General features: G+C 37.0%; 1 protein-coding gene across 6 annotated transcripts in view; it reads left to right on the top strand.

Moving 5' to 3' along the window:
* LOC121317136 (WD repeat-containing protein 26) overlaps positions 1 to 23985 on the top strand; it is a 104826-nt gene that overhangs the window by 17294 nt on the left and 63547 nt on the right. For all 6 annotated transcript variants that reach the window (XM_041252772.1, XM_041252771.1, XM_041252769.1 and 3 more), the window contains exon 4: positions 4996 to 5132. In XM_041252772.1, the coding sequence (XP_041108706.1) occupies positions 4996 to 5132 (137 nt within the window). The remainder of the gene's footprint in view (positions 1 to 4995; positions 5133 to 23985) is intronic.

Genomic DNA, 23985 nt, shown 5'->3' with positions numbered 1-23985 from the left:
TTTTCATATACTGGACTTTGAACGCCGCTACCAAGGACAGTATAACGAGAACATGATGGGAGACTACATTTGGGGGCTGATTCGTGAAAGTGATTTACAGTATAATCGTAAATCTCGAAAAACTACTCACTTCTAAATCTTTTGTAGTCATTTTTGTATTACTTTAGTATAAATACATGTTCATTTGGATTCATATGTTGTTATTTTTTCTGACTTTATGTGAACAAAAGACTGTTTTCTCATTGGAAATAGGTAAATTTCAAAATATCACTGTCTTGGTCACAAAAGCAAAGTTTGTGGGGAATAATAGCCATTTTCTATACTTTTGAGGCATAAACAATTAGGAAATAACACTTACTACCCAGGAACAAAAATTGTTTTACATAGTGTTATCAGTGTCATTACAGCCATGGACCAGTAAAAATTGATTATTGTAATGCACTTTTTTCTACTATCCCAAAACCTGTGGTATCCCGCTTGCAGCTTGTTCAGAATACCATCGCTAGAATTCTGATTTAAACCAGGAAAAGTGAACATGTTTTCCCTTTTTTGGTCTTGTTACACTGGCTCCCTGTGCAGTATAGCAGTGGTGCACAAAGTGGGGGGTGTGACTATGACTAAAGGAGCAGTTCTGTTTCTAGAGAGAGAGGGAGAAGGAGAGAGTATATATGATGTGTGTGTATATGTAATGTATTTTTTTTTTTTTTTTTTTTTAAACAGCAGTATTCAGAACACTGTAAATAGTATAACAAAAACATAGTCGGATGTAATTAGTTTTTTTTTTTTTTTTTTATTGAATACGTCGCATAAACATCTGAACAACCGAAGCATGTTAGATAGACAGCTAGATAGAGGAACATTTATTTTACAAATCAAGACAAGAAAATGTAAATAAACTTTTATTTAGGGGATACGTGTCAAAATATAAAGTTACGTTCTAACATTCTAATATGTATATCGGTGGGGAGGGGGGGGGCACATCAAAATGTATGATGAAAAAAGGGGGTGGCATTTAAAAAGTTTGCACACCACTGACGTATAGAAAAAACGTTAGTTCTTTTATGTTTGTCCCAACACTTTTTTTTTTTTTTAACGTGTATTGTAGTAAATCAAAAAATAACATTCTGTGGGCCGGATGACATCGCTCTGGGGGCCGGATCTGGCCCGTGGGCCATATGTTTGAAGCCCCTGTTGTAACTCAGTTCAGAAATCGTTGAGGTCATTTTTGGTATGCTTATTGGTTCCCAAAGAAAGAAGAGGTAATCAAGTTGCTGTCTTATTTTACTTGCTGTACATCATACATGATAGAAACCTGATTTTTGGTAACGGCACAATCGGCACCCCAGTCTACATGATCTCTGGCCCAAGCACACATGTTGATAATGATTTTGGTGGTTTTGTACAGTTGTAATGTTTCATTAAGGGACAATAATCCACTGTTTATTGGAGATAAATATCTCTAGTTGACTGTATCTCGCTCCTTTTTCTTTCCTTTCCAAAACATCCTGCAGTGATATGAACGGTTACTTTTTACATAAATATACGACTGCAAAAAATAATTCACATGGCAACAGTAACTAAATGGTCACAGCCCACTTTTTTTCCATGTACCTTTTATTTACCTGTAAGTCCTGACACTTCCGTTTTTAAAAGCATATATGATCTTGTTCTCACTTGTGCTGGTCATGTTACCTTAATTACTAGAGATATCAAGGCAGTACTTCTGTTTGTACTGTAATCTAGTTTGTGTTCAAATAGTTTGCCATTTTATACTTATTTTTTTATTTAGGTTAGATTTTACAGTATTTGCACACTGAAATGCGGCACCGTTTCTAGATTCCAAGCAATTCCGGATTAGAATTTAACTTTAACAAACTGCAAAACCTTTTTGTTCAGTTTAAGACGTCTTATGTTTTGGGTATACTGATCTCATGTTAAAATAACTGAATATCTTTCACCTTGACTGCTCTGTGAATTTCAATAAACAGCTAAGGGATAATAAAATTGTCCAAAACTTTTGCATACTTTATTATTATTATTATTATTATTATTGTATAATATTAATATTATTATTATAAATAATAGGGAATTTATTTTAGGGAATTTATTTAACCATTATGCAAGCCAAAGGTTTGAGTGCTTCAACAAATGAAACAGCAAATGTAAGTTTTGGCCTGGTTTTTCAGTAATGTAAAATGTGTAAGTTTAAATGCACACCGTATCACAAACCTTTTTCCCCTGCAACCTTTTTGACATTATAAGGAGGCATGATTTCATTGCTAGGGTTTTGGTGCTGAAATGGCAGGTCCAGATAATTGATTTAAAACACATTCAGTTCCAATAGATGCCTTCATAAAAAGACTGTGTTTGTTTCAGAGAGTTTTAACAGCATACATGTATGTCTTTTTGTGTTCCAGCAATTGTAAACAAAGGGAGACCAGCTAAAGTCTGATTTGCTTTTCCTGCCAGCTGATTCATTTAGTTGTCTTTGATCGCTTCCTGTGCACTGGGGGAAGGGGGATGCAGACGTCAGGAAGTGACGCAGAACAGCTTGAGCTTTGTACAGTGTGCTTGTCTGCTGCTGTAGGAACGCAGACTCAGGAACTTGTTTTCCTTCAATTTACTCAGGCTAAAGGCCGGCGTATACATCAGGCAGCAGTGTCCCCAGTGGATAGATATGTGAAACCGAGTTTAAGAGCTTTTCAGAGCCTTCTGTTTTAAATATAATGCAGTAGTAGCCTTTTTGTTTTCTAGTGTATTTTCTTTTACTAATCAATGCAAAGAGATAATTAAAGTGGGTTACAAGGTTTGACTGAATTAGGTTGGCCATTTGTAAATCTTGTGGAAGCTATATCTAATTAAGCTTGCAATTCTGCCAGTGGACATATACAATAACTGTTAATATCATAAACCATATGGCTGCCTTGTGGTCATGTGATTGTTTGGTTTCTGGATAATACCTGTAACTAGAACTTTAAACTTAGGACACTGTATTCTGTGATTCCCTTGACCAAGTTCGATAGTGGATATTTTGACATTATTTTTCAAAGCTACAGCTGCTACAGTGTCAAAGTGTATTTGCAGGGTTACATAAAAACATGCTAAACGTGTTGGTAACCATGATATTTTCTTCTGACCCAATGTCTGCCATGACTTTTTAGGTTTCTGCATTATAAATACAGTACACTTTAAATTGTCTTAATTATAGGTACACAATTGTATTATTTGATTTTCTTTAAGTGGCATTACCTGTGTTAACCAGTAAAACATAACTGTTTTACTGCCACAATTATGGCCACATCTGGCCATATGAAAGCTACAGACCACAAAAACTTGTCCATCTAAGTTTTATTTAGTATTGCAACAATTATTCAAAGTATTCAAATACCCGATTTTAAAATAAATAAATAAATGTTAAAACATGTTCCGAATAGAGTATTTGTTATATAAAAGATGGAGCATGCTGCACGTACAGGTACAGCTGAACACGGCAAAATCATCTTATTTGTATACGTGACCTGTTAAAAAAAACAAACACAACATATCAAAGGTTCTGTTTTCTGAGTATAAGTTAATGACCCTGACTTAGGAAAAGTCATAAAATATACAGAAAATGAAAAGAAAAATAGCATTTAAGCTAATTGGTAACTAGAATCGGGTCAAATAGACCCAAAACCTACCTAATAGCAGGGTTAAAAATAAAGAAATAAATAATAATAAAAAAAAAATACCATTTCATAAGTGTTCTCAAATGTTTTTAAACTGGTAACAATGTAGGCCTAATCAAAATATTAACTTGGAGTATATTGAATCTCATATATGTATGAGATTCAATATTCATAGCCACAAATGTATTCAGTAGCACAAGGAGTATCAGTCTGTTTCAGTAACATCAAGATAAAATGTCGTCTTGAAAAAATATTTTTAAAAAGACATTTGCTGTTATATTAATTTTTTCAGACATTGTGAAGGAGTTTTTTTTTCCCTAAATGTGCCCCTAAGGAGGCCTCTTAAGAGGAGGGGAGGCAAGACCAAAACAGGAACTGTAGTGGATTTTGTTTCTCACTGCATTTAAAAGAACATACAACTTTTTCAACTGCTAGTTTGTTTAAATTAAATCTCTGGAATCCTTGGAGATCATCTTGCAGAAGAAAGGTGTCTGTTCCCTAATACCTACAGTACAGATGCTCAATATAAACAGACTGGATATAGAATTAGGATGGAAACCAATAGGCCTACATTTTTGTGTTATTGAGTCAATGTAGAACACTGTGGCATTAAAATGGCTGATAGTTGTTCTGGGCTTCTTAAAGTGTTTCAGTGTACTGTAGAACTCTGTTTCTGTAAACACACCCAGGTGGACAGTCCTAGTTAGTGTGGAGACCTCATTCCTGCTACAGAATCAAGTCTTGTAATAATACTGTAGCACTTTAATGCTAAAATGAAAACAAGCAGCATTCTGGTAGTCTGTTATATTTGATAAGCCTATGTACAATAAGTCTGCATCTATCAGTGCTGGGACAAACATAGGGGGCATTGTATAATGGGGGGGGGGGGGGGGTGTTTTTTTACTCAGTTTTATTTGATTTATTACATTCCACATAACAAAAACAATGATTGCAGCATAAGAGAAAAAAAAAAAAAAAAACTGAAGTTTATCAATCACTATACAAGACATTTATTTTGCAAGTTGAGCCTGTGTTGGGAAAACATGAAGCATTTCAGTATCATTTGGCAGACCAGAAAAAGATCCTGATTTAACTCTTCTCAAATCTGAAGCAGCACTGGCAAGTTTATGTAAAGATCACTGTTTCTTATCCTAATCTGGACTCTTAAGATGCTGAAGTTTTTTGACAGCCAGAAGTAAATAGGGGACCAAGAACTGTTGTAAACTGGTAAATTAGTGCTAATGAAAACATGTGATATGTATTTCTCTTCCTACTGTATATAAAATGTATCTGTATTGAAACTTCTGACTTTTGCTTTTCTCTGTAGAGAATGAAGTTCTTGCTGCTGCAGCAGAAGTACTTGGAGTATTTGGAAGATGGAAAGGTACTCGAGGCTCTACAGGTTCTACGAGGTGAACTGACACCACTGAAATACAACACGGACCGCATCCATCTCCTCAGCGGGTACAGTGTTATTTTATTTATTTTTAAAAAAGATGTGCTTTTCTAGGCATTAAAGTAAACTGTGTAGAAATATCTGCATACCAGAAATTAACAAACTAAGTTTACCAAAGCTTTGTAATATCTATTGGTCATTGAAGAGCTTCCTGATATTTCTGTGAGTCTGAATTGCAAATGCAGTGTTATGGGTTGTGGCCCCCCCCTTTTTTTTTTTTTTTTTTTTTTAAATCGGCATGATCTTTTTAAAAGGAGCGTCATGATCCACCATTAGGGCTGTGTGAATATGATTCCCATTTGAGACACTTTATTTTGTCTACAACAACTATTCCTGTAGTGCCACGTTTCTTATGTTTTGTAGTCTTTTATATTGAGTTTGAATGTTGCAAAGGCAAAGCTGCTTATTTGTATTTGGTATATATTCAGGCAACTTAAATAAAATTCAAGCAGTTTTTCTCCTACAATAATTTTTTTAAACAACGATTTTATGCCAGATGTTCTCAAAGTGTTATTCAGGCAATTTCAAAATAATTAATGAGGCAGAGGTATAATTAGGGCTTATTTGTCAGTATTTTACTCTGTCCTTTTCTACTCTACTCTGTCCTTTTCTACTCTCCTTTAAAAATGCAATTGATCCCTGTTAAGCCATTAGTATATCTCAATCACTGAGAAGTGTTACTAGTAAAACTGATTTAGTTTACAGTTTTTTTCTTCTGTGAAACTACTAAACTTAATGTACAGTTACACAATGATTGTAATAGTGTGTCCAGCATAAAATGCTTTATTTTTCATTATAGCTTTAATAAAGATTAGTCGCATGCTGCAATCTTGTGCGTTCTGCATGTAAATGAAAAATGAAAGCTTTGCCTACTTTTAAAACTCAATTTAGTTTCACAGAAAAAAGTCAATTCTCAGTTGTGATTGAGATAATAAAAGAAAAAAAAAATTAAATACCACACTGTGCACTCATTATTACAGAAAAAAAAAAAAAAAAAAAAAAAAAAAAACAGTGAGCAACTTGAAAAGCAGAGGGAGGAAAAAAATTGCCACAGAGCGACAAAACCGTGTCCTTATTGACAAGGTCAGAGGAAACAGAAAAACATGTGCTTCAAATATTGTGCTAGTTGAAAAATGTGGTGTTAAGGTGTGAGCACAAACTGTAAGAAATAAAATGAGAAGGGATTCGGTGGTCAGGTTGCTGGAACAAAGCCCTTCATCACCTCAGTCAACAAGAAGAAAATAATTGGCTTTTACCAAAAAAAAAAGCCTTTTCCAAATGTCCACATGTTTGATTCAGATGGGAGAATGGTGTGTGGAGGAAGCAATCAAGAATTTAAAGAGGAGTGTCTGCAGCTCACCATGAAACAAGTTTCGGGTGTATGGCAGCTTCAGATGTTGGTGAACGTGCACTACTGGATGGCAACATGAATAGAGACATGTACAGGAATATTCTACTTGGGAATCTGAAGAAGTTGCTAGGAATTTACATGTAAAAAAGCTTCTTCTGTTACACTGGCGAATGACTGATTCATGTCAGAACTAAACTATCTGGGTTGCGTAAAAGTAATGAGAGATTCTTATGCTTTGACAGACCTACAGCAGGTAATATACTTTTACAACAATCTAAAACGATATAATAATGGTTAGTCATTTTAAAAGGAAAAGCATGTTTTATAAATCCCAAGATTAACAGCAAAATGAAAGTAGGGAAAGTAAAAATAATAAAGAACACCACGGAAAATACAATACTGCATATTAACAGCAAATAGCCCAGCAAGAGATCTGACCTTGTGTTACGGCTGCTGGAAAACCACTTGGCATTTTCAAGCCAGTTGATACTAGGCTATAGTCTGTTGAAAAAAATCTGCAAAGATTATTGATACAGTTCTACAAGATGTTGAAAAAATTGTGACTATCAAAAGCAAGAAACATACTGAGGTCTTGCTCACAAAAAAAATGATTATTGGCAAGACAAATTTAGATTTGAGACAAATACAGAAGATGGCAAAGAGACTGAAGTTTCAGAATGACAAACCAACAAGATTTCACTGTACAGATGCTAAACTTCATTTGTTATAGGAGCTTCAGGTTTCTGTTTTTATTGTGACTGCTAAAGACTGCAGTTTGAATATAGCTAAGTAAATGTGTAGTTTTACAGCAGCTTCTGTTTGTCATTTTTATACGTAAGGCTATCGGATACATTAAGTACATCAGAATGTGCATGCAGATTAACATTTTGTGAATATACAAAGCTAGAAGTCGGCTTTCTAATAAACTTGAATAATTGATCCGTACAAAAAAAAAAAAGTGTAGTGCTTGCAAGCAATACCGTGGGACATGCACGTTAATACTAAGATAGCTAATGGTATGCTTTTATCTTAACCAAATCTGCATTTCTATATATTTTGCATTAGTCTACCTGTAATTGCGTGCGTTGCGTTGCCATTCACTACGATGTTATATTGTTGTATTTCATTTATTGCTGGGGCGAACACAGGATTTTCATGTTCGGATAGTCACTCATAATTTTAATGTTTTTTGGAATATTTGTTTTTTAATAAAGTAATAAGTCATTATATTGCTCTGAACGCAGACAGGAGCGTGGCTGTGGCCTTGTTTGTGTGCCTTTATTTTACAGCAAGACCTTACAATATGTAATACGCTAAAATAGAAAAAAAAATATCCCAGGAGTAAAGAATAAGTTGTATAGGACTTACTTTATCCCATTGAATTAATCACAAAACAAAGGATGCCAAATAGCAGTTCAAGTTAAACGTTGTTTTGTTTATTCCCAAAATAAATAGTACATAAAGTTGACAACGCATTTTATTACTTTTTTTTTCATTCCTTGTCATTACTGTTTCTTTGCAGTAACCAGTGGCCATCAACACGTTTTCATAAAGCAATAACATGAGGTTTACTTGTGCCTTTTTGTAGCTGAATAACAAACAAAAACATTTTAAATAAAACAAGCATGGAAATGGTGCTGTAAAGTGAAAGGAGAAAAAAACAAACTATTTTGGTTCTCTCTTATTACATTTCACAACAGATTTGCAACAAAATAATATACAGTAATATACAAAATAATATAATACAGTCTATATAAAAATCACTACAAACATTTTCAGGAAGTTTTGTATTTAAGCTAGGCATTTCAGAATGACGTGCTTGCTTTTTTTTCTGGCTCGTTCTAAAGCAGCACAAAGCATTTTGTCCCAGATGGCCTTCCATAGAGAACTATGTGTGTGCATAATCTGGTTTGTTTACTTTTTGCTGTCTAAAACTTTTAAATAGAGGCTCAAGAGCTGCTGTGTTGATCCTGATGCTGATTTAAAAATGAGTTCCGAAGTTTAAGAAAATACCAAGTAATTGTCTTCAATTAATAGGTTTATTGTAATACATGCAGGGAATCATGTCCCAAGCACAGAAGACAGATTCAAAATTCTTACGACCTTGCAAGATGTTAAATACCCCTGAATAGAGGGTGGTTCCCCTCCCCTGTCTCTGACACTTAGCCAATGGTAAAGGGATCTGTTACTGGGTGTTGGTACTTTTCCATGCCCCCCACCCAGCTGAAGCCTGACACTTGTCTGTGGGAACCTGACTTAAGGACTTATTCCTTTTTACTAAAACAGGAGAATTGTAAAGTGGTTAAAATGTCTGCCCATGTTGTTGCATGGTGAGTGAGATGGAGGAAAAGAAAAGTTCCAGCTTCTCAATACACGGACACACACAGAAATGAAAGTGTGTGTGCACCCCAACTGTGATGTGTTCAAAAGATGTGACAATATGTCATGTGCTGAGGTAGCCTTGAAAATAGCTTGCCAGCAAGAAATTTTACCAGTTATTGTTGTGTTTATTATCTTGAGTGTCATTTTTTTTTCCAGCTGCATGGGATTGCTTATTGGAGACAGTGCCGCTGGCTAATTTAACCATCTTCTCAGCAATATGCAACTTCAGATGACCTTAACACTCGCTCCCACGTCCTCTGATAATCCTTATGAACTAACAGCGTATAGGAGATTTGTGAATTGTCACTCGTGTATGGAATGTGCGCTGTAAACAAATTAAGCAGAATAATATCTGCTGCTGTTTCTCTTTTCCATGTTACAACATTCCCGACTTCTTTTTTTTAAATTAAAGATGGAGGGAGGGGTGATCCGCTACAACCAAGTTGCTCATGTGATCCCGAGCCCTCAGATTTCCTCTTTGCTGGTTCTGAGCAGTCACACCAAGTAACGTGTTGGTCTAATGTATTATACAGGGTTCAACATTAACCATGGTCTGGGGCCGGTAGAGAGCGCAGTTTGGCTGGTAGTTATGAAGCACCACAGGCCCGACTGAGCTGGTTACATTTAACTAGTATACTGTACATAGTGCATATGGCTTCCGTTTCATTAATCAAGGAAAACAGGCCAGTGTGTCAAAAGCTGAAAATTAATTTACAAACCATTTTTTAAAAACTAATCCTAACTTTCCTGCCACGCGTCACATTTGTTCTACAGTCAGAATCTGAGACTGCGTACCGAAGTGCTGTGTTGGTTCCCGTGGCAAATCTTTTACAAATCTGGTTTTCTAAGCAACCAATAAGCCAAAAGGAAAGCACTGAAATCAGTAAATCATAAAGAATGTAATTATGAAAAAAAATGAAGACGAACATTTAGAGTGGAGGCTTTATTATGACAGAGGAAAAAAAAAAAAGTAATGTTAGCCTTGTTTGGCGTCCGTTTCCCAGACTTGCAGATAAAACAGCAGCTTTATTTGTTGTGAATTCAACATTTCGTTTACATCATATCCAGTCTCACAGTAAGATGTCCCAATGGACACCCAGATAGGCAGTCCAATTGTATAACTTTTTGATTTGGGATCCGATGTGTTCAGGTCAAAAGTGCCATTCAGAATCTTTCCAGGACTCGTTGGTATCACTCAACAAGATTGGCGCTGACTTGGGAGAAGCTACACAAACGACAGCTCTCCTCTTGTTAGTATTTTGTATTATGAGTTTTGTTTTAATAGTGTTTATTAGTATGATTAAGGATGAGAATTTCGAATAGTTTCCTAGTTGAATACATAGTGTGCAACATTTTTATGTAACAGTTACCCGAACTCTGGTCCCTTATGCTACCAAGAGTAAAAGGCAAATGTATGTATGACAGCATAACAGTGTAAGCCGGTAAAGTTTAGCCGGGTTCACAAAGTGTTCAAACAATGTCCAAGAAGAGATTTTTTCACTCTGTACCCTATTTCCTTAGGCACAAGTTTTTTCTTTTGTTTACTGAATTAAAATACACAATAAAATACTCAATGAGCAGCAACGTCACAGTGCGTATCTCTTCCAATTAAAGCAACAGTAGCATAATGCTGCCTAAACTACCAAATAATAACCTATCATATAGCAACCTAAATGTTTTACATCTGTTTATTTCTAACAATTAAAATTTAAGAATCTTAGTGTAAATATTGTAATCTGGCCAAAATAGAAAATACATTACAATAGTTTAACATTTAATAATTACAACTTAGCCATCAAGTACAGACATCAGATGAATCGAAGTCAAGTTACTTTGTTTATTCAATAACCTGTAAATCATTCAAAAGAAGGATTAAGAAGCTTAACATTTAGTATGTCTTTATATTCATCATAACGTTTAAATTACCTTTCTAATTTCAGTGTTACCCAAGTTTGGATTACCGTACTTCTTTTAGCACTTGCTATATACATGTTTAATGGATGAAGTAACGTATACTGAAAGGCTTCGTTTAGCCACTTTCTTTTGAGACGTGGACTCTGTTTTGTTACCATACAGTTAGAAACATACTGAAAATAAAAACCATCATGAAAAAATATGTAAATATTTTGGACCAGATAAAATTGCATCCGGGCCATTAAAAACACTAGCTCAATGGCCAGAGGAGCCATTAGTTAAAAATCTAAACGTAGAGCCTTGTTATAGTAAAATGTGTTCCTCTCATTCTTAGTCTGTATATTATGTGTAAGTATCTAACGTGCCTTTGCTGTTTCTTCATGTAAGTATGCCATCAGCAAAAACAAACAAAACAATATCTCTTCACTCAATGTAAAGAGAAAACAGTACAGTTAATATAATTCATATAATTCATATCACTGCCTGCACACGTGTTAGTTATTCCGAAAGGCTGCAATTATCAATATACATGCAGAAAGGTTGCAATCATCAATATACATGCACCCCTAGACATCAGCCATGATAATTTCATGTTCAGCCTGTATACAGAAAGAAACATTCGTAACTGGACACAATCGTCTCACATATTCAAAGTAGTCCCATCCAGTCCCATATATACTTCTGTAGTGATTTTACCTTGATGTTACTGTTTACTGTCCTGTTTCAAGGAACTGGATCACCCTGCATGGAACAAGTGCAAATTACTGACTAACTCAATTCCCTACAGCAATCTATGCCTCCCAATTTCACCCACCCATCCTATTCTTTAGCTACCCGGTGCAGTGTCTGGTCTGTAAGTATACTTTTCCACCTTGTACCATCATAATCACATCTTCTATTTCAAACAGTGGTACCCTCAGAATAAACCCAATGTTCCAGCCAGCTCGATCGAAACTACTCTGCTAGCTTTAATTATTGCCTCTCTGGCAATTGTTTTTCATATTCTGGGCTAACAGCTTCCATCCAAGTTCCTATTGTCATCACATCTGGTATTTTCGTTCAACATATAGGATGTCACATTACCTTACAGGTGCACATTAATATAGTACCATGTCCTTAAAAACACTCCAAGTGATGCATTGTAATCCATCGACCAACACAAGTTCTATACTCCCAATGTCTCTAGAGGGCAATGGCACCACCTTTTGGGTTTTCATTATTTCACTGTGTAATTAGTAATGGATTACATGATATCTTTCCATTTCTGCACTCCAGGTTATCTGACATATTACCTTTCGGTATCTTAAACTGAGCCAAATCTTTTAACGAATCATGAATTTGTACTCCATATTTATAATACTTATGTTAACTGACTAGTTAGCCACCTTCTATAAGATGCCATTCAGTGTTAAGCTGCTCCACTATATAGTTAAATCAACAATCCCTGACATATCCCCAAAAATGTCATTTTACCCCCAACATAAACATTTTTTTCTTTTGATATGCAGACCGGAATGGTTCCCCATATGTAAGAATGCCCTCTGTGGTTTTGGATAAGTCTCTCAGCAGCTTAGTCTTGTTCCAGATACATGGTAGAGCTTGATTACTACATATTATCATGGACAAGCATTGTAAAGTTATACAGGTTAATATGTACAGTTACTGGCTGTTTAGCTAGAAAAGCTATTAACTCTCAAGATCTGTGTTGAGACCAATTAAGTGCAAATCCTCCCTTTGTCTTGACACAAACAAATATCTCTGTTATAATTAGTACATCCCCAGACTTGAAAAAGAAAACTCAAGTTAATATCTTTAATACTTGATGTAATTGATTTGCAAATGTTATTCTTTCCCTAAAATCTAATGTTTTTAAATGGCCTTCGCCAAGTTTATATATAATTTCATATGGAACTTTCCCAGTTCACGTCCTATAACCTCCCATTTTCTTTTATTAAAAAAAAAAAACACTTGATCCTTAATTTGAAATTCATCCCTTTGGATGGGGCTTAGGCCTGTGCTAATTGGGTGCTGCTCCCATCTGTGCTTATGATTGGCAGAGAAACAAACCCCTGCAGGATGATAGTATACTAACAGTCAGCTTATTTTCAATTAAAGATTTTACACTTAGTTGCTGGACCATTTAGTATACATAATCCTACAGTGATTTATTAGGCTGGGAAGCATATTGTTGTTGTTAAAGGTTTATTTATATATATATTTTTTTTTATTATTTTTTTTTCTTCCCAAAACTTTAAACTGCTGCTGCTTCGAAGCTGTGTGACTGATTTTGGCAGGTAACAGGCTGGATACATTTGCTGTCAGATGCTGAAAAAAATGTGCTGCTGCGTCCCTGCAATTGGCAGTGTGACGCATTTTTCGATAAAACCTTTCGAAATCATCTTCTTGGGAACCGGTGAAACGATTGATCTGACACTTGGCATATATCATCAGCATCCAAATCCACATCAAGGTTGCGAAGCAGAAGTTTCTGCGATAAATTTTTATGTCAAAATGGCTGCCACAAGTCTTATCGAAATGCGCCAAATACAAATATGTTAAAATGGTTGTTTTATAAAACAAGATGGCCGCCAGGTGTACGTTTACATCTGAAATTTAAAACTGCCTCCATTGACAAACAGTTTACTTAACTAACTTGAAACTTAACAAGCATCATCCTTGACACTGTAGTAGTACAACTGAATTTAAGAAACTGGTGTTAAACCGAAATGGCTGTATAACGCATTTCTTCTTGAAACCTCACAAAATCATCTTTGGAACCGTTGAAGTGATTGATTGGATACTTGGCAGATATTATCAGCATCCAAACCTGCTTGCAACTCAGAAGTTGCTGTGATACAATTCAATAGTAAAATGGCTGCCACAAATTTCACTGAAACGCGCTATTAACAGCAGACTGCTTTTATTTGAAAACCGTCTGACCAACAGACTCCAAACTTAGTAGGCATCGTTCTGGTGACAGCGGAATACAAATATGTCAAAATGGTTATGTTGCGTGAAACAATGTGGCTGCCACTCCTACATTTTCTTCTATTTAAAACTGCTTCAGTTTAAAAACGGTTCACTTGATTAACTCCAAACTTGAAAACCATCGTGTATGTGTCGGTAAAGTTTACATTTTCAAAAATGGCATTTGTGCGTTAAACAAGATGACTGCCTGACGCATTTTTGAAAAAAAAAATAATAATTCAGTATCTTCTGTGGAACAGTTGAAGTTGCTGATTTTAAACTTGGCACACTGAGATATAAACATGCTTAGATGGGTACTGATACTGGAGCTTGGGAGCCATAAAACTGCTCGGCAGTTCTAGCTTTTTTTTTTTTTTTTTCAATTAACAAAACAAGGTGAAACCATGTCTCGCTTAACTTGTAATCATTACAGAATTACCAGTAAACGTAAACATATTTAAGTTTATTAAATTATTTTTAACAATTACATTTAATTATACTCTAATACTAGACAGCATAATGTTTGTTGTCTTTCTCTGTCTGAGGGAAAGCTGTATTATGTCGGTGCAGTGAATGGAAAAAATTAATAGTAGCTAAAGCATCTTGGTGTTCAAAAGTACATTACATGCAACATCCCTTATAGCTAATAATGTACCCTCTATTTTCAAGTAATCTGTAATCTAAATATGTGTCTGTGATTCATAGGCGATTCTAAAAAATTCACTTGTGTCATTCTGTCATAGAACAAACACACACAGCAATGGAGGTGAGACTCCTATTGCATAGCATTTTTTTTTTTTGTGTAGCAATCATTCAGTTCAGTTCTCTGCCATAGTAGTTCTACTGCATTAGCCAAATGTGTTATGTTAAAATAACCACATGTGCAATGTAAAGATGCCTGTTTCCATTACTGTTACCAATTTAGTATTATCAATTTGTAATCTAAGTTCTATAATATAATTCATGTAATTAAAATAACATAAAACCACGCCTGGTTTGCGACACAGTCACTGCAGAACTGTCATTGAACGCATTACAGTTTATTAACCTGTTTTTAACAGAATCTTCATGCCTATTGTAAAATAGCTATAATATCTCTCTGTGTAATGAAAATGCAAGCACACTGCTTGGTTATTTTACTTTAGGCTTCCAAGCCAAAGGCTGGGGAAGCCTATTGTTATTGCTGTGTTTTATTATTGTTGTTGTTGTTGTTTTTTATTATTATTTTCACCAAAAGTTTGTCGCAGAGTTATGAAAATGCATGCGTAGGTAAATGCCTATGGGCAAAGTACAAGACTTGTGGTCCTTTGGTGAAAAAGTTCAGTTTGGCCACAAGGCTAGATCTCATGAAAATATTGGACAATATTCAAAATTCTTGTCAACAAAATACTTAAGATGGAGATCTGACAATGTCAGCATATAGCGCACGAATGGCCTATAAAAACAAAATGTTGCAACAAAATCAGTTGGACGGTTGGATTGCCCGCCGCGTTGGATTTGCGTAAAATATGCAAAGATCTTGTCTGAAACTGCCATGTTGATCGGCACCAAAATTGTCACGTTTGCTCAGGACAAGGTCCTTTCTAAGTTTTGTAAAATCCCCGCTTTTTCATTAAACATGGGTGCAGCGAGCAAAACAACAATTTCACGAGTGTTATATTTACATATATTAAAGTATAAATCCATACTGCAGTAGATCAGAGACATGAAAATGAATATGATAGTAGAGGGTAGTATGAAGTACTGTATTTCAAAATGGCATGTCTTGGTCACATGGTTTGACGGCCATATTGATAATTGAAAAACGACTTATCATCCATAACAAGAACAGTGTTGCACGTTTGCATGTTCACTGTTGGTACAGTTGTGCGGCCCAAGTAATAACCACTAAAATCAAAAGAAGATTGGTCACATGGATTGGCAGCCATATTGGAATTAACGTTAAAATTTTATCTCCTAGGGCGTGCCGATATGGTCAAAGTTATAATGCAACACGTATAGGACGTCATATGTGCTGTATGAAATAATGTCATCACCCGTGACCTTTGACCTCTCAAAGGTCAAAATAAAAAACTTGCGCCTCAAGGATCACAGATAGTCATGGTTCATATGGAACACATATAGGAAGTCATATGTGCTCTATAAAAAGTCATTACCCATGATCTTTGACCTCTGCGAAGGGTCAAAAATTAACATTTCTGGTAGAAAAAACCTTAAGGAGCGTAGACACGGCTATAATTTCTATTGAACACGAATATGAAGTCATACCTGCGCTATAAAAAAAGACATCACCCATAACCTTTGACCTCTGCTAGGGTTCAAAACCCACAAATTGGCCTGTAGCTCCTCAGCTGTATCTAACACAGATCAATGCACTTAAACTTCAGCGTAAGATTATGCTCTGTACACTACAACTTAAGTTGCCCATTAACTAATTATAAGAAACGTAGCGAGCTGTATCAGCAATTATTTGTGATGATTGAACCATGTTTTCTTTGGAAGCCTTTATATTTGCTAGCAGCTGTAGTTTTACATGTAGTCTGTAATGTATGTATGTATTCATTATACATAGGTGATTCTTTTAAATCTACCAGTGTCTTTTAAATGAAAAACAAACAACAAATAAGGGTATGTAAATACCGGTGTCAGTCAAAAAAGAATGTCTGTCGGCACTAATGAATTGGTTGGTTCCATTGAATGTACAATCAATGTACCTGAACAGGGAAACAGTTATTTTTTCTTTACTTCAACAGAATAAAAAGGTTGATCTGAATTCACAATAGTTAAAGATGTGCTCGTATCAGCTAAACAAATGCTAGACTGGCCTTTTAGACTAGCGCTGAATACAGCTTTATCATAACCATTCAACTCTCTGTGAGTAAAGTCCGGTTCTGGGCCGTTTTTAAAACTGTGTCCAAGTTTCATAATTGTAACAAACAAATGCTGGTTTCTCTGCGTCTGGATCATAGAGGGTATCTCAATCAGTTTCCCTGCCTCATATTTAATTTGCAATGTCACAGCAGCTACAGGTTGATGCATCACCCTTTTAGTAGTGGTTTCAGACTCTGCTTGATTACCCCTGCCTGCGTGTACATTTGTTGTAGTTGTGATCGGAATTTGGTCGGCTGAGGAATCCCAGGAAATTCCACTAATGGCTGCCTTTTTTGGCCAGTGTTTCTCGCATCACCCTCAGTGGAGGTGCCCTCTGGCTGATGTGCTTTTATTACACTACAACCTACTCCTACTAACTGAATAGACCTCCCACTAGACGGTAGGTCTGTGTGGTAAGTAAGAGAGCAAGCAGCCCCTGTGTATCAGAAAGGTGTCTTGACGGCCTCCAGCCAAAACAATAACACATGGGCGACTCTCTTTTTCAGCAGTAATGTTACTTACTGCTACAATAGAGGCCTGAGCCCATCAAATCCTGTGGGCTGTGGAAAGGGTTATATTGACCATTGTTTCTTGTCTGCTTTATGAAGGCCTGTAACAATTGTCTCATTCCCTCATAAGAGAGTGGAGGTGCAGTAGGTGTTGCCCTTGACCCAGAGTTATTTACAGCCTGCAGCTATTGCTGTGGACCCTGCCCTTTGGCCCCTCTCGCTCTAGCCCAACATAGTTTTTTTTTTACGTGACCCTGTTTACCACAATTAAAACAGCCTGACTTAATACTCCCCTCATTGGAGACAATTAAGGCAATTTTCTTTTTTCTGTCTTTGTGCTTTATCTGGTTCAGACTCATTCCAGTCTCTTAAACAGTATATGTTTATGCTTTGCTTTTACCTGGTAGAAAAGGATTTGCTAACAATGCACTGCTGTACTGTATCAACAGATGCTTGCAGGTGGGAGAGACTACATCTTTATATTTGTTGATTGCCAACTGCAGTGTTTCCACTAGAAAATCACATAGGCCGATGGGGGGTTGGTTTGCTGTTATTTTTTACACAAAGTGCAGGTGTCATCTGTGCAGCCTATTTCTCGTGGCTTTGAGAAAAAACAGCTATGACCTTCTGATAATCTTATTTGGAAATTGGAAGTTAGTAAACCCCCGCCTGTGTTTCAAACAAACACTCACATCTTTGATATTTAACAAGTTTGATTTGCCTTACATCGATGCTTCAACACAAGTCTTAAGCGAACTGAAAAGTGATAATTGAAGGAAGTGTCAAAATAAGTGAAAATACTCTCCCATATGGATTATTAACAGCATTATACTTCTTCATTGGTAATTTACTCTATTCACATTGTATACTCATTAGTTACACAAAGCATTTCTTTTTAGAGTTACAAATCAATCAACCTTATTTTTTAAAGGTTGTAAACATACCATTGTCAGTGTTGTACAACCAGGCACTGTAGCTGGGGTCTTTTAGCCATTCTAGGACTCTACGTTTAATTTTTTAACTGGCCCCTTGGGCCACTGAGCTAGTGTTTTTACTGGCCCGGATGCAATTTTATCTGGCCCAATATATTTATATATTTTTTCATGATGGTTTTTATTTTCAGTATGTTTAACTGTGTTTGGTAACCAAAGAGAGCCCACGTCTCAAAGGTGGTGGCTAAACAAAGCCTTTCAATATGTGTTACTTCAGCCATTAAACATGCACATGTGTGCTTGTCTGGAAATGAAAATACTATATTCAAGATTTGAAAATGTATGTGTACTCGTTTTTTTCACAAGCAAACATGCAACCGAGCTGTTACCATATGGTCACAGCAACGCTAAAACTGAATTATAACACTGTGTAACAAATTTTTTATTTTTTTTTTGGTTCCTGGGCAGTAAGTGTTATTTCCTAATTGCTTATGCCTCAAAAGTATAGAAAATGGCTATTATTCCCCACAAACTTTGCTTTTGTGACCAAGACAGTGATATTTTGAAATTTACCTATTTTCCAGAACATTTCAGATAGATTCAGTGCTGAGTAAACTTGGAGTAACTTCTAGAACTTTCCAGTAATATAAATAGTAGTATAAATACAAGGGCCTTAAGCCCACCAGTTCAGTTTAGTTCCAGCTGCCTAAATGGATACATATCTGCATTTTTCTGAGATGGCATCAAGATGCTGCAAGCATCCGGCAGACGCATTTTGCTATGTCTGCAGCCAATTTATCAAGACAAGCGAAAAACTACTCCATGGAAGCATCTGCTAAGATGTGTGAGGCCTACAAGGCATATTTCGGCATGTCTGTCGGGGATCAAGACAAACCCTGGGCACCTCATTTCACCTGCGAGCACTGCAAAAAAACTCTGGAAGGCAAGATGGACAATTGTTGCTCGGAATTTTATGTTATAAAATTTGTTAATTTTTAAAATTGTAAAAGTTTTTAATTTTAAAATGTTTTACAATTTTCAGTGTTATTGAAAAAATATCATGTGAAAAATGTTGCGAGAATCTCTTACACATTAGTCATGGGTGAAATAAATGTATTTTTGTAGGATGGTACAGAGGGGAAAAGAGAGCCATGAAGTTCGCTATCCCAGGAATTTGGCGGGAACCCCCCGACCACTCAAGCAACTGCTGCTTCTGCATGGTGGACCCTTCCAAACGTCGGACTGGCAAGAATGCACCTGCTATCACGTATCCGGACCTTCCTTCATCCATCGCCCCGGTGCCACACTGCCATGAGCTCCCCGTACCCACTCCTCCGGAGAGAGAGCAGCCGTCTTTAGAAGAGAGCAGCAAGTCAGAGAGCGAGGAAGACGTTGTAGATCCAGATGACAATTTCAGAGGTGGAGCTGAGGAGAGAAACCCATACTACCCCAACCAAAAAGACCTCAACGACTTGATTAGAGATCTTGGTCTCACCAAGTCCAATGCCGAGCTTTTGACGTCTAGGCTCAAACAGTGGAACTTGTTGGATGAAGGTGTGCAAGTCGCAGATCAGAGGAAGCGTCACCAACCTTTTTCCAGCTTCTTCACCCGTCAAGATGGGCTCTGCTTCTGCCACAATGTGACCAGTCTGTTCGAGGCAATCGGAATCGCCTGTAACCAGAATGAGTGGCGCCTCTTCATTGACAGCTCATCCAGGAGCCTCAAAGCCGTGCTGCTCCATAATGGTAACAAGTACCCGTCTCTTCCCCAGGCTCACTCTGTGCACCTCAAAGAGGATTACAACAGCATCAAGACCTTGCTGGACCCCTTGAAGTATGATGAGTACGGCTAGGAGGTCATAGGAGACGTCCAAATGGTGGCATTCCTGATGGGTCTCCAAGGCGGTTTTACCAAGTTTCCCTGCTATCTTTGCCTTTGGGACAGCAGGGACACCAAGGCGCACTACCACAGGCGGGACTGGCCACAGCGGACCGAGTTCTCTGTGGGGAGGAACAACGTCAAGTGGGAGCCACTGGTGGACCCTCGGAAGGTGCTGATGCCACCACTGCACATCAAATTGGGCCTTATGAAACAATTTGTCAGAGCTCTAGATAAGGAGTCGGCAGCCTACAAGTACCTTCAAGACTTCTTCCCTAAGCTGTCTGAGGCAAAGGTCAAAGCTGGTGTCTTCATCGGACCACAGATAAAGCAGATCCTGGAGTGCAATGAATTCCCCAAGAAGCTCACTAGTAAGGAGAAAGCGTCTTGGAAGAGCTTTGTCGCAGTGGTTCGGGGCTTCCTGGCTAATCACAAGGCCGAAAACTATGTGGAGCTGGTTGAGACTGGTGAAGAACTACGGCACAATGGGCTGTAGACGTCCCTCAAAGTCCATATCCTTGATGCTTATCTTGATAAATTCAAGGAGAACATGGGAGCGTACTCGGAGGAGCAAGGCGAGAGCTTCCACCAGGATATACTGGACATTGAACGTCGCTACCAAGGACAGTATAACGAGAACATGATGGGAGACTACATTTGGGGGCTGATTCGTGAGAGTGATTTACAGTATAATCGTAAATCTCGAAAAACTACTCACTTCTAAATCTTTTGTAGTCATTTTTGTATTACTCTAGTATAAATACATGTTAATTTGGATTCATATGTTGTTTTTTTCTGACTTTATGTGAATGAAAAGACACACATTCGCCTGTTTTCTCATTGGAAATAGGTACATTTCAAAATATCACTGTCCCGGTCACAAGCAAAGTTTGTGGGGAATAATAGCCATTTTCTATACTTTTGAGGCATAAGCAATTAAGAAATAACACTTACTACCCAGGAACAAAAATTGTGGTACATAGTGTAATAATCTAAATTAGGGATGGGTCCGTGTAGTCCAATACATGATTACACGAAAAAATAAACTTTGAATTTCATATTACACGTTCGAGTACACAGAAGACCTTATACATTAGCTACTAGTAGATGCAAACGCGTAGTTTTAATTTTTTTGATGCTGATGCTTAACATGTGTTATGTCAGTCTTAAAGCAGTTATTTGCATATTAAACTTAAGGGCATTCTAGGGTTATCGTAAAATTTTATTGCCTTGTTTGTAGCTAATGTAGATCCCTGCATGAGTTCCGCTGTAATGACAGCTTCTGCAGCTGTTGCTAGCCAGTCGTGAAACAGCCTCTGGGAGCATGGCACCGGCGAACTTTGAATGTGTGAACTGAAATAAAATAATATAGCAAGTGCTAAAAGAAGTAATCCAAACTTGGGTAATATCAAAATTAGAAAGGTAATTTAACCTTATGATTATAAAGACATACTAAATGTTAAGCAGAACATCGCAGTGATTACTAAAAAAAGGCAAGATACTTGGGGTTGGAAAGGAGTTCTTTTTAAACTGTGGATTGCAGTTCAATGTAAACATCTACTGTTGGCTTTCTGTGAATGGAGTGAGTAACGTCAGGGCTCTACATTTAGATTTTTTATTACTGGCCCCTTGGGCCACTGAGGTAGTGTTTTTACTGCCCCGGATACAATTTTAACTGGCCCAATAATAAGTACAAAACTGGGCACATTGTTTTATTCACCGCTGCAGATGTATTGGTGAGTCGAAAATACATCCACCGGAGACTGGATTAAAACAACAGTTTGGTGACATTAAATATGGCCGCTAGTTCTAGAATTGTTCAAACGTAATGTCGGCCAGGGTGTCCTCGGCTCGCCACGCACCCCTGTAGTCTGGTCGGGCACCTGCGGGCTTGCCTGTAAGCTGCCCAGAGCTACGTTGTCCGCTTCAGAGGACAGCGTGTGTTCGTCTTCACCACTCCTGAGTCAGCGAAGGGCTGAGCCTAAAAATAATTGGCTATTCCAAATTGGGAGAAAAAAATGATAAAAACAATTGGCAACCACTAAATTAAAAAAAAAAAAATTGCATCAGCTTAAAATTTTTGCTTTATAATTTGAGTACTTAATTAAAGGTTGAAAAGTTCCTAAATTAATGGGATTTGGTAGGACTTTTATTCCTTTTCAATTTACGGTATTCTTGTCCACTATATTTTTAATGTAGTCTGCCCACAGTCCACATTGACAGATTCCATGGGGGCGTCTGTGTATATATATACATTGTTTACGGTGAATCTCGCCGGCTTTTTTTCTCGGCGAGTCTGGTTTCTGACTTTAACAACAGTTCGGTGAGCACATAGGTTCACCAGTGGAGCAACCGGTGAATAAAACAGGGTGTCCACTGTATCACCCTGCTCGGCAAGTTAATAGCAGAGTAATGTATTAGGTTGTGTGTTAGTGCCATTCAAAAATAAAATAAACAACCGATTAAACAATGGATTATTTGGTAACCATTCTGATTATATGTATACCATATGTTTAAATGGTATTGGCTGATCTATTTTTTAAATCTGTGTAGTGTGCAAGGTATAATTGTACTTGGACTAGTTTAGTTTAAAATGTAATAATTGAATACCTTGTTTTGAATTCAAATCATGTAGAACATGACCTTTATTGAAATAACCAGACTAGACCACGTTTATAGTAAATACAAAGTAACCGTTTTATTATAAATAACACTAAACAAAGGACAAATTAAAAGTGCAACAACTAAACTAAGATAATACAGAAAGGAAGAATAACCTGAACAGTACAGAAAATAAGGTTCAAACGACACCCCCCACTCCTGCTGATTGATTAGCAATTGGCGATTCAACGCAATCTATGGGAGAGTCCCTTAAGGTTACAACTGCATTCCTGACAGCTATTTAAGAGAGAGGTTTAGTCTTAACAGGGGTATTGTTAATATTTGATAGTCAAAAGATCGTTAAATCAGCGTCCATATATATAGTTTTGGTTCGGAAGGCAATTCCCACTCTTGCGAGATAGAAGCTGTTTGCGTCCAGACAACCTATCGAAAGTGATCTCTTATCAAGACTGTGGAAATCTGGTAATCCTAAACTACAAGGACAATTCGAGAAACTGAAGCTCTGGTAGAAACTTTGGTCAGACACCAGAATCTTGCTGAACTCCACAAAACTCACAACATAGTAAAACATATTCAAACTTTTCTCAAATTACTTTGTTTAATGCTGACATTAGTAGAACTGTGCAGAATTGGGTAAACTGCATTATCCTACTGTATTCATTAAATGAACGAAGTGCTCCTCAGTGCTAACTTCCACAGCAATGTGTAAGAATCTAAAACCTGCTATATTAAAAACCGGAGCAATACATCAATAGCAGCCATCTTTCAGTATACCTTGCAGGATATTGTAAACCATCCGGTTTTATACTAATCATAATAGTAAACACTATTCAAACAATAATCATAATACAAAATAATCGTTACCAGATAGTTGTCGCTTGTAGCCTCTCCCAAGTCAGCACCATCTTACTACTGATACGAACGAGTCCTGTAAAGATTGTGAATGGCATTTCTGACCTGAACACACTGTATCTCAAATCAAAACGTTTAGACAGTTCGATCCCGTTGTCCAGCTTTCACGTGGCGTACCTGGGTATCCGTCAGTGCATTTTCATTTTCTTGCTGCAGTCACAGCAGCAGACAAACACCTGCTATCTTGCAAACTATTACTGTGAGACTGGATATGAGGGCAACTAAATGTTGAATTCCCAACAAAAATGCTGCTGTTTTATCTGCAAGTCTGGGTAACTGACATTTGTTTCTCTGTCATCATGAAGCCAGATTAAGTCTGTCTTCCGCTCTATTTTCATCTTTTTGTTTCTTTGTCATTATTGATTGAAACACTTTTGGCTTAGTGGTGCTTTTGGTTGCTTTAGTTGAAAAAAATAAAATAAAAATTGCCATGTCGAGGTAATGAGTATTACCAATTGCACTTCAGTACATAGTCTCAGATGCTGACTCTACAACAAATGATGTGTGGCAGGAAAGTTCGGA

Source organism: Polyodon spathula, chromosome 6 (assembly GCF_017654505.1).
Source record: "Polyodon spathula isolate WHYD16114869_AA chromosome 6, ASM1765450v1, whole genome shotgun sequence".
In the NCBI taxonomy this organism is placed as follows: Eukaryota; Metazoa; Chordata; class Actinopteri; order Acipenseriformes; family Polyodontidae; genus Polyodon; species Polyodon spathula.
The sequence above is the reverse complement of the archived record's forward strand: the minus strand, read 5'-3'. Positions and strand labels throughout refer to the sequence as shown.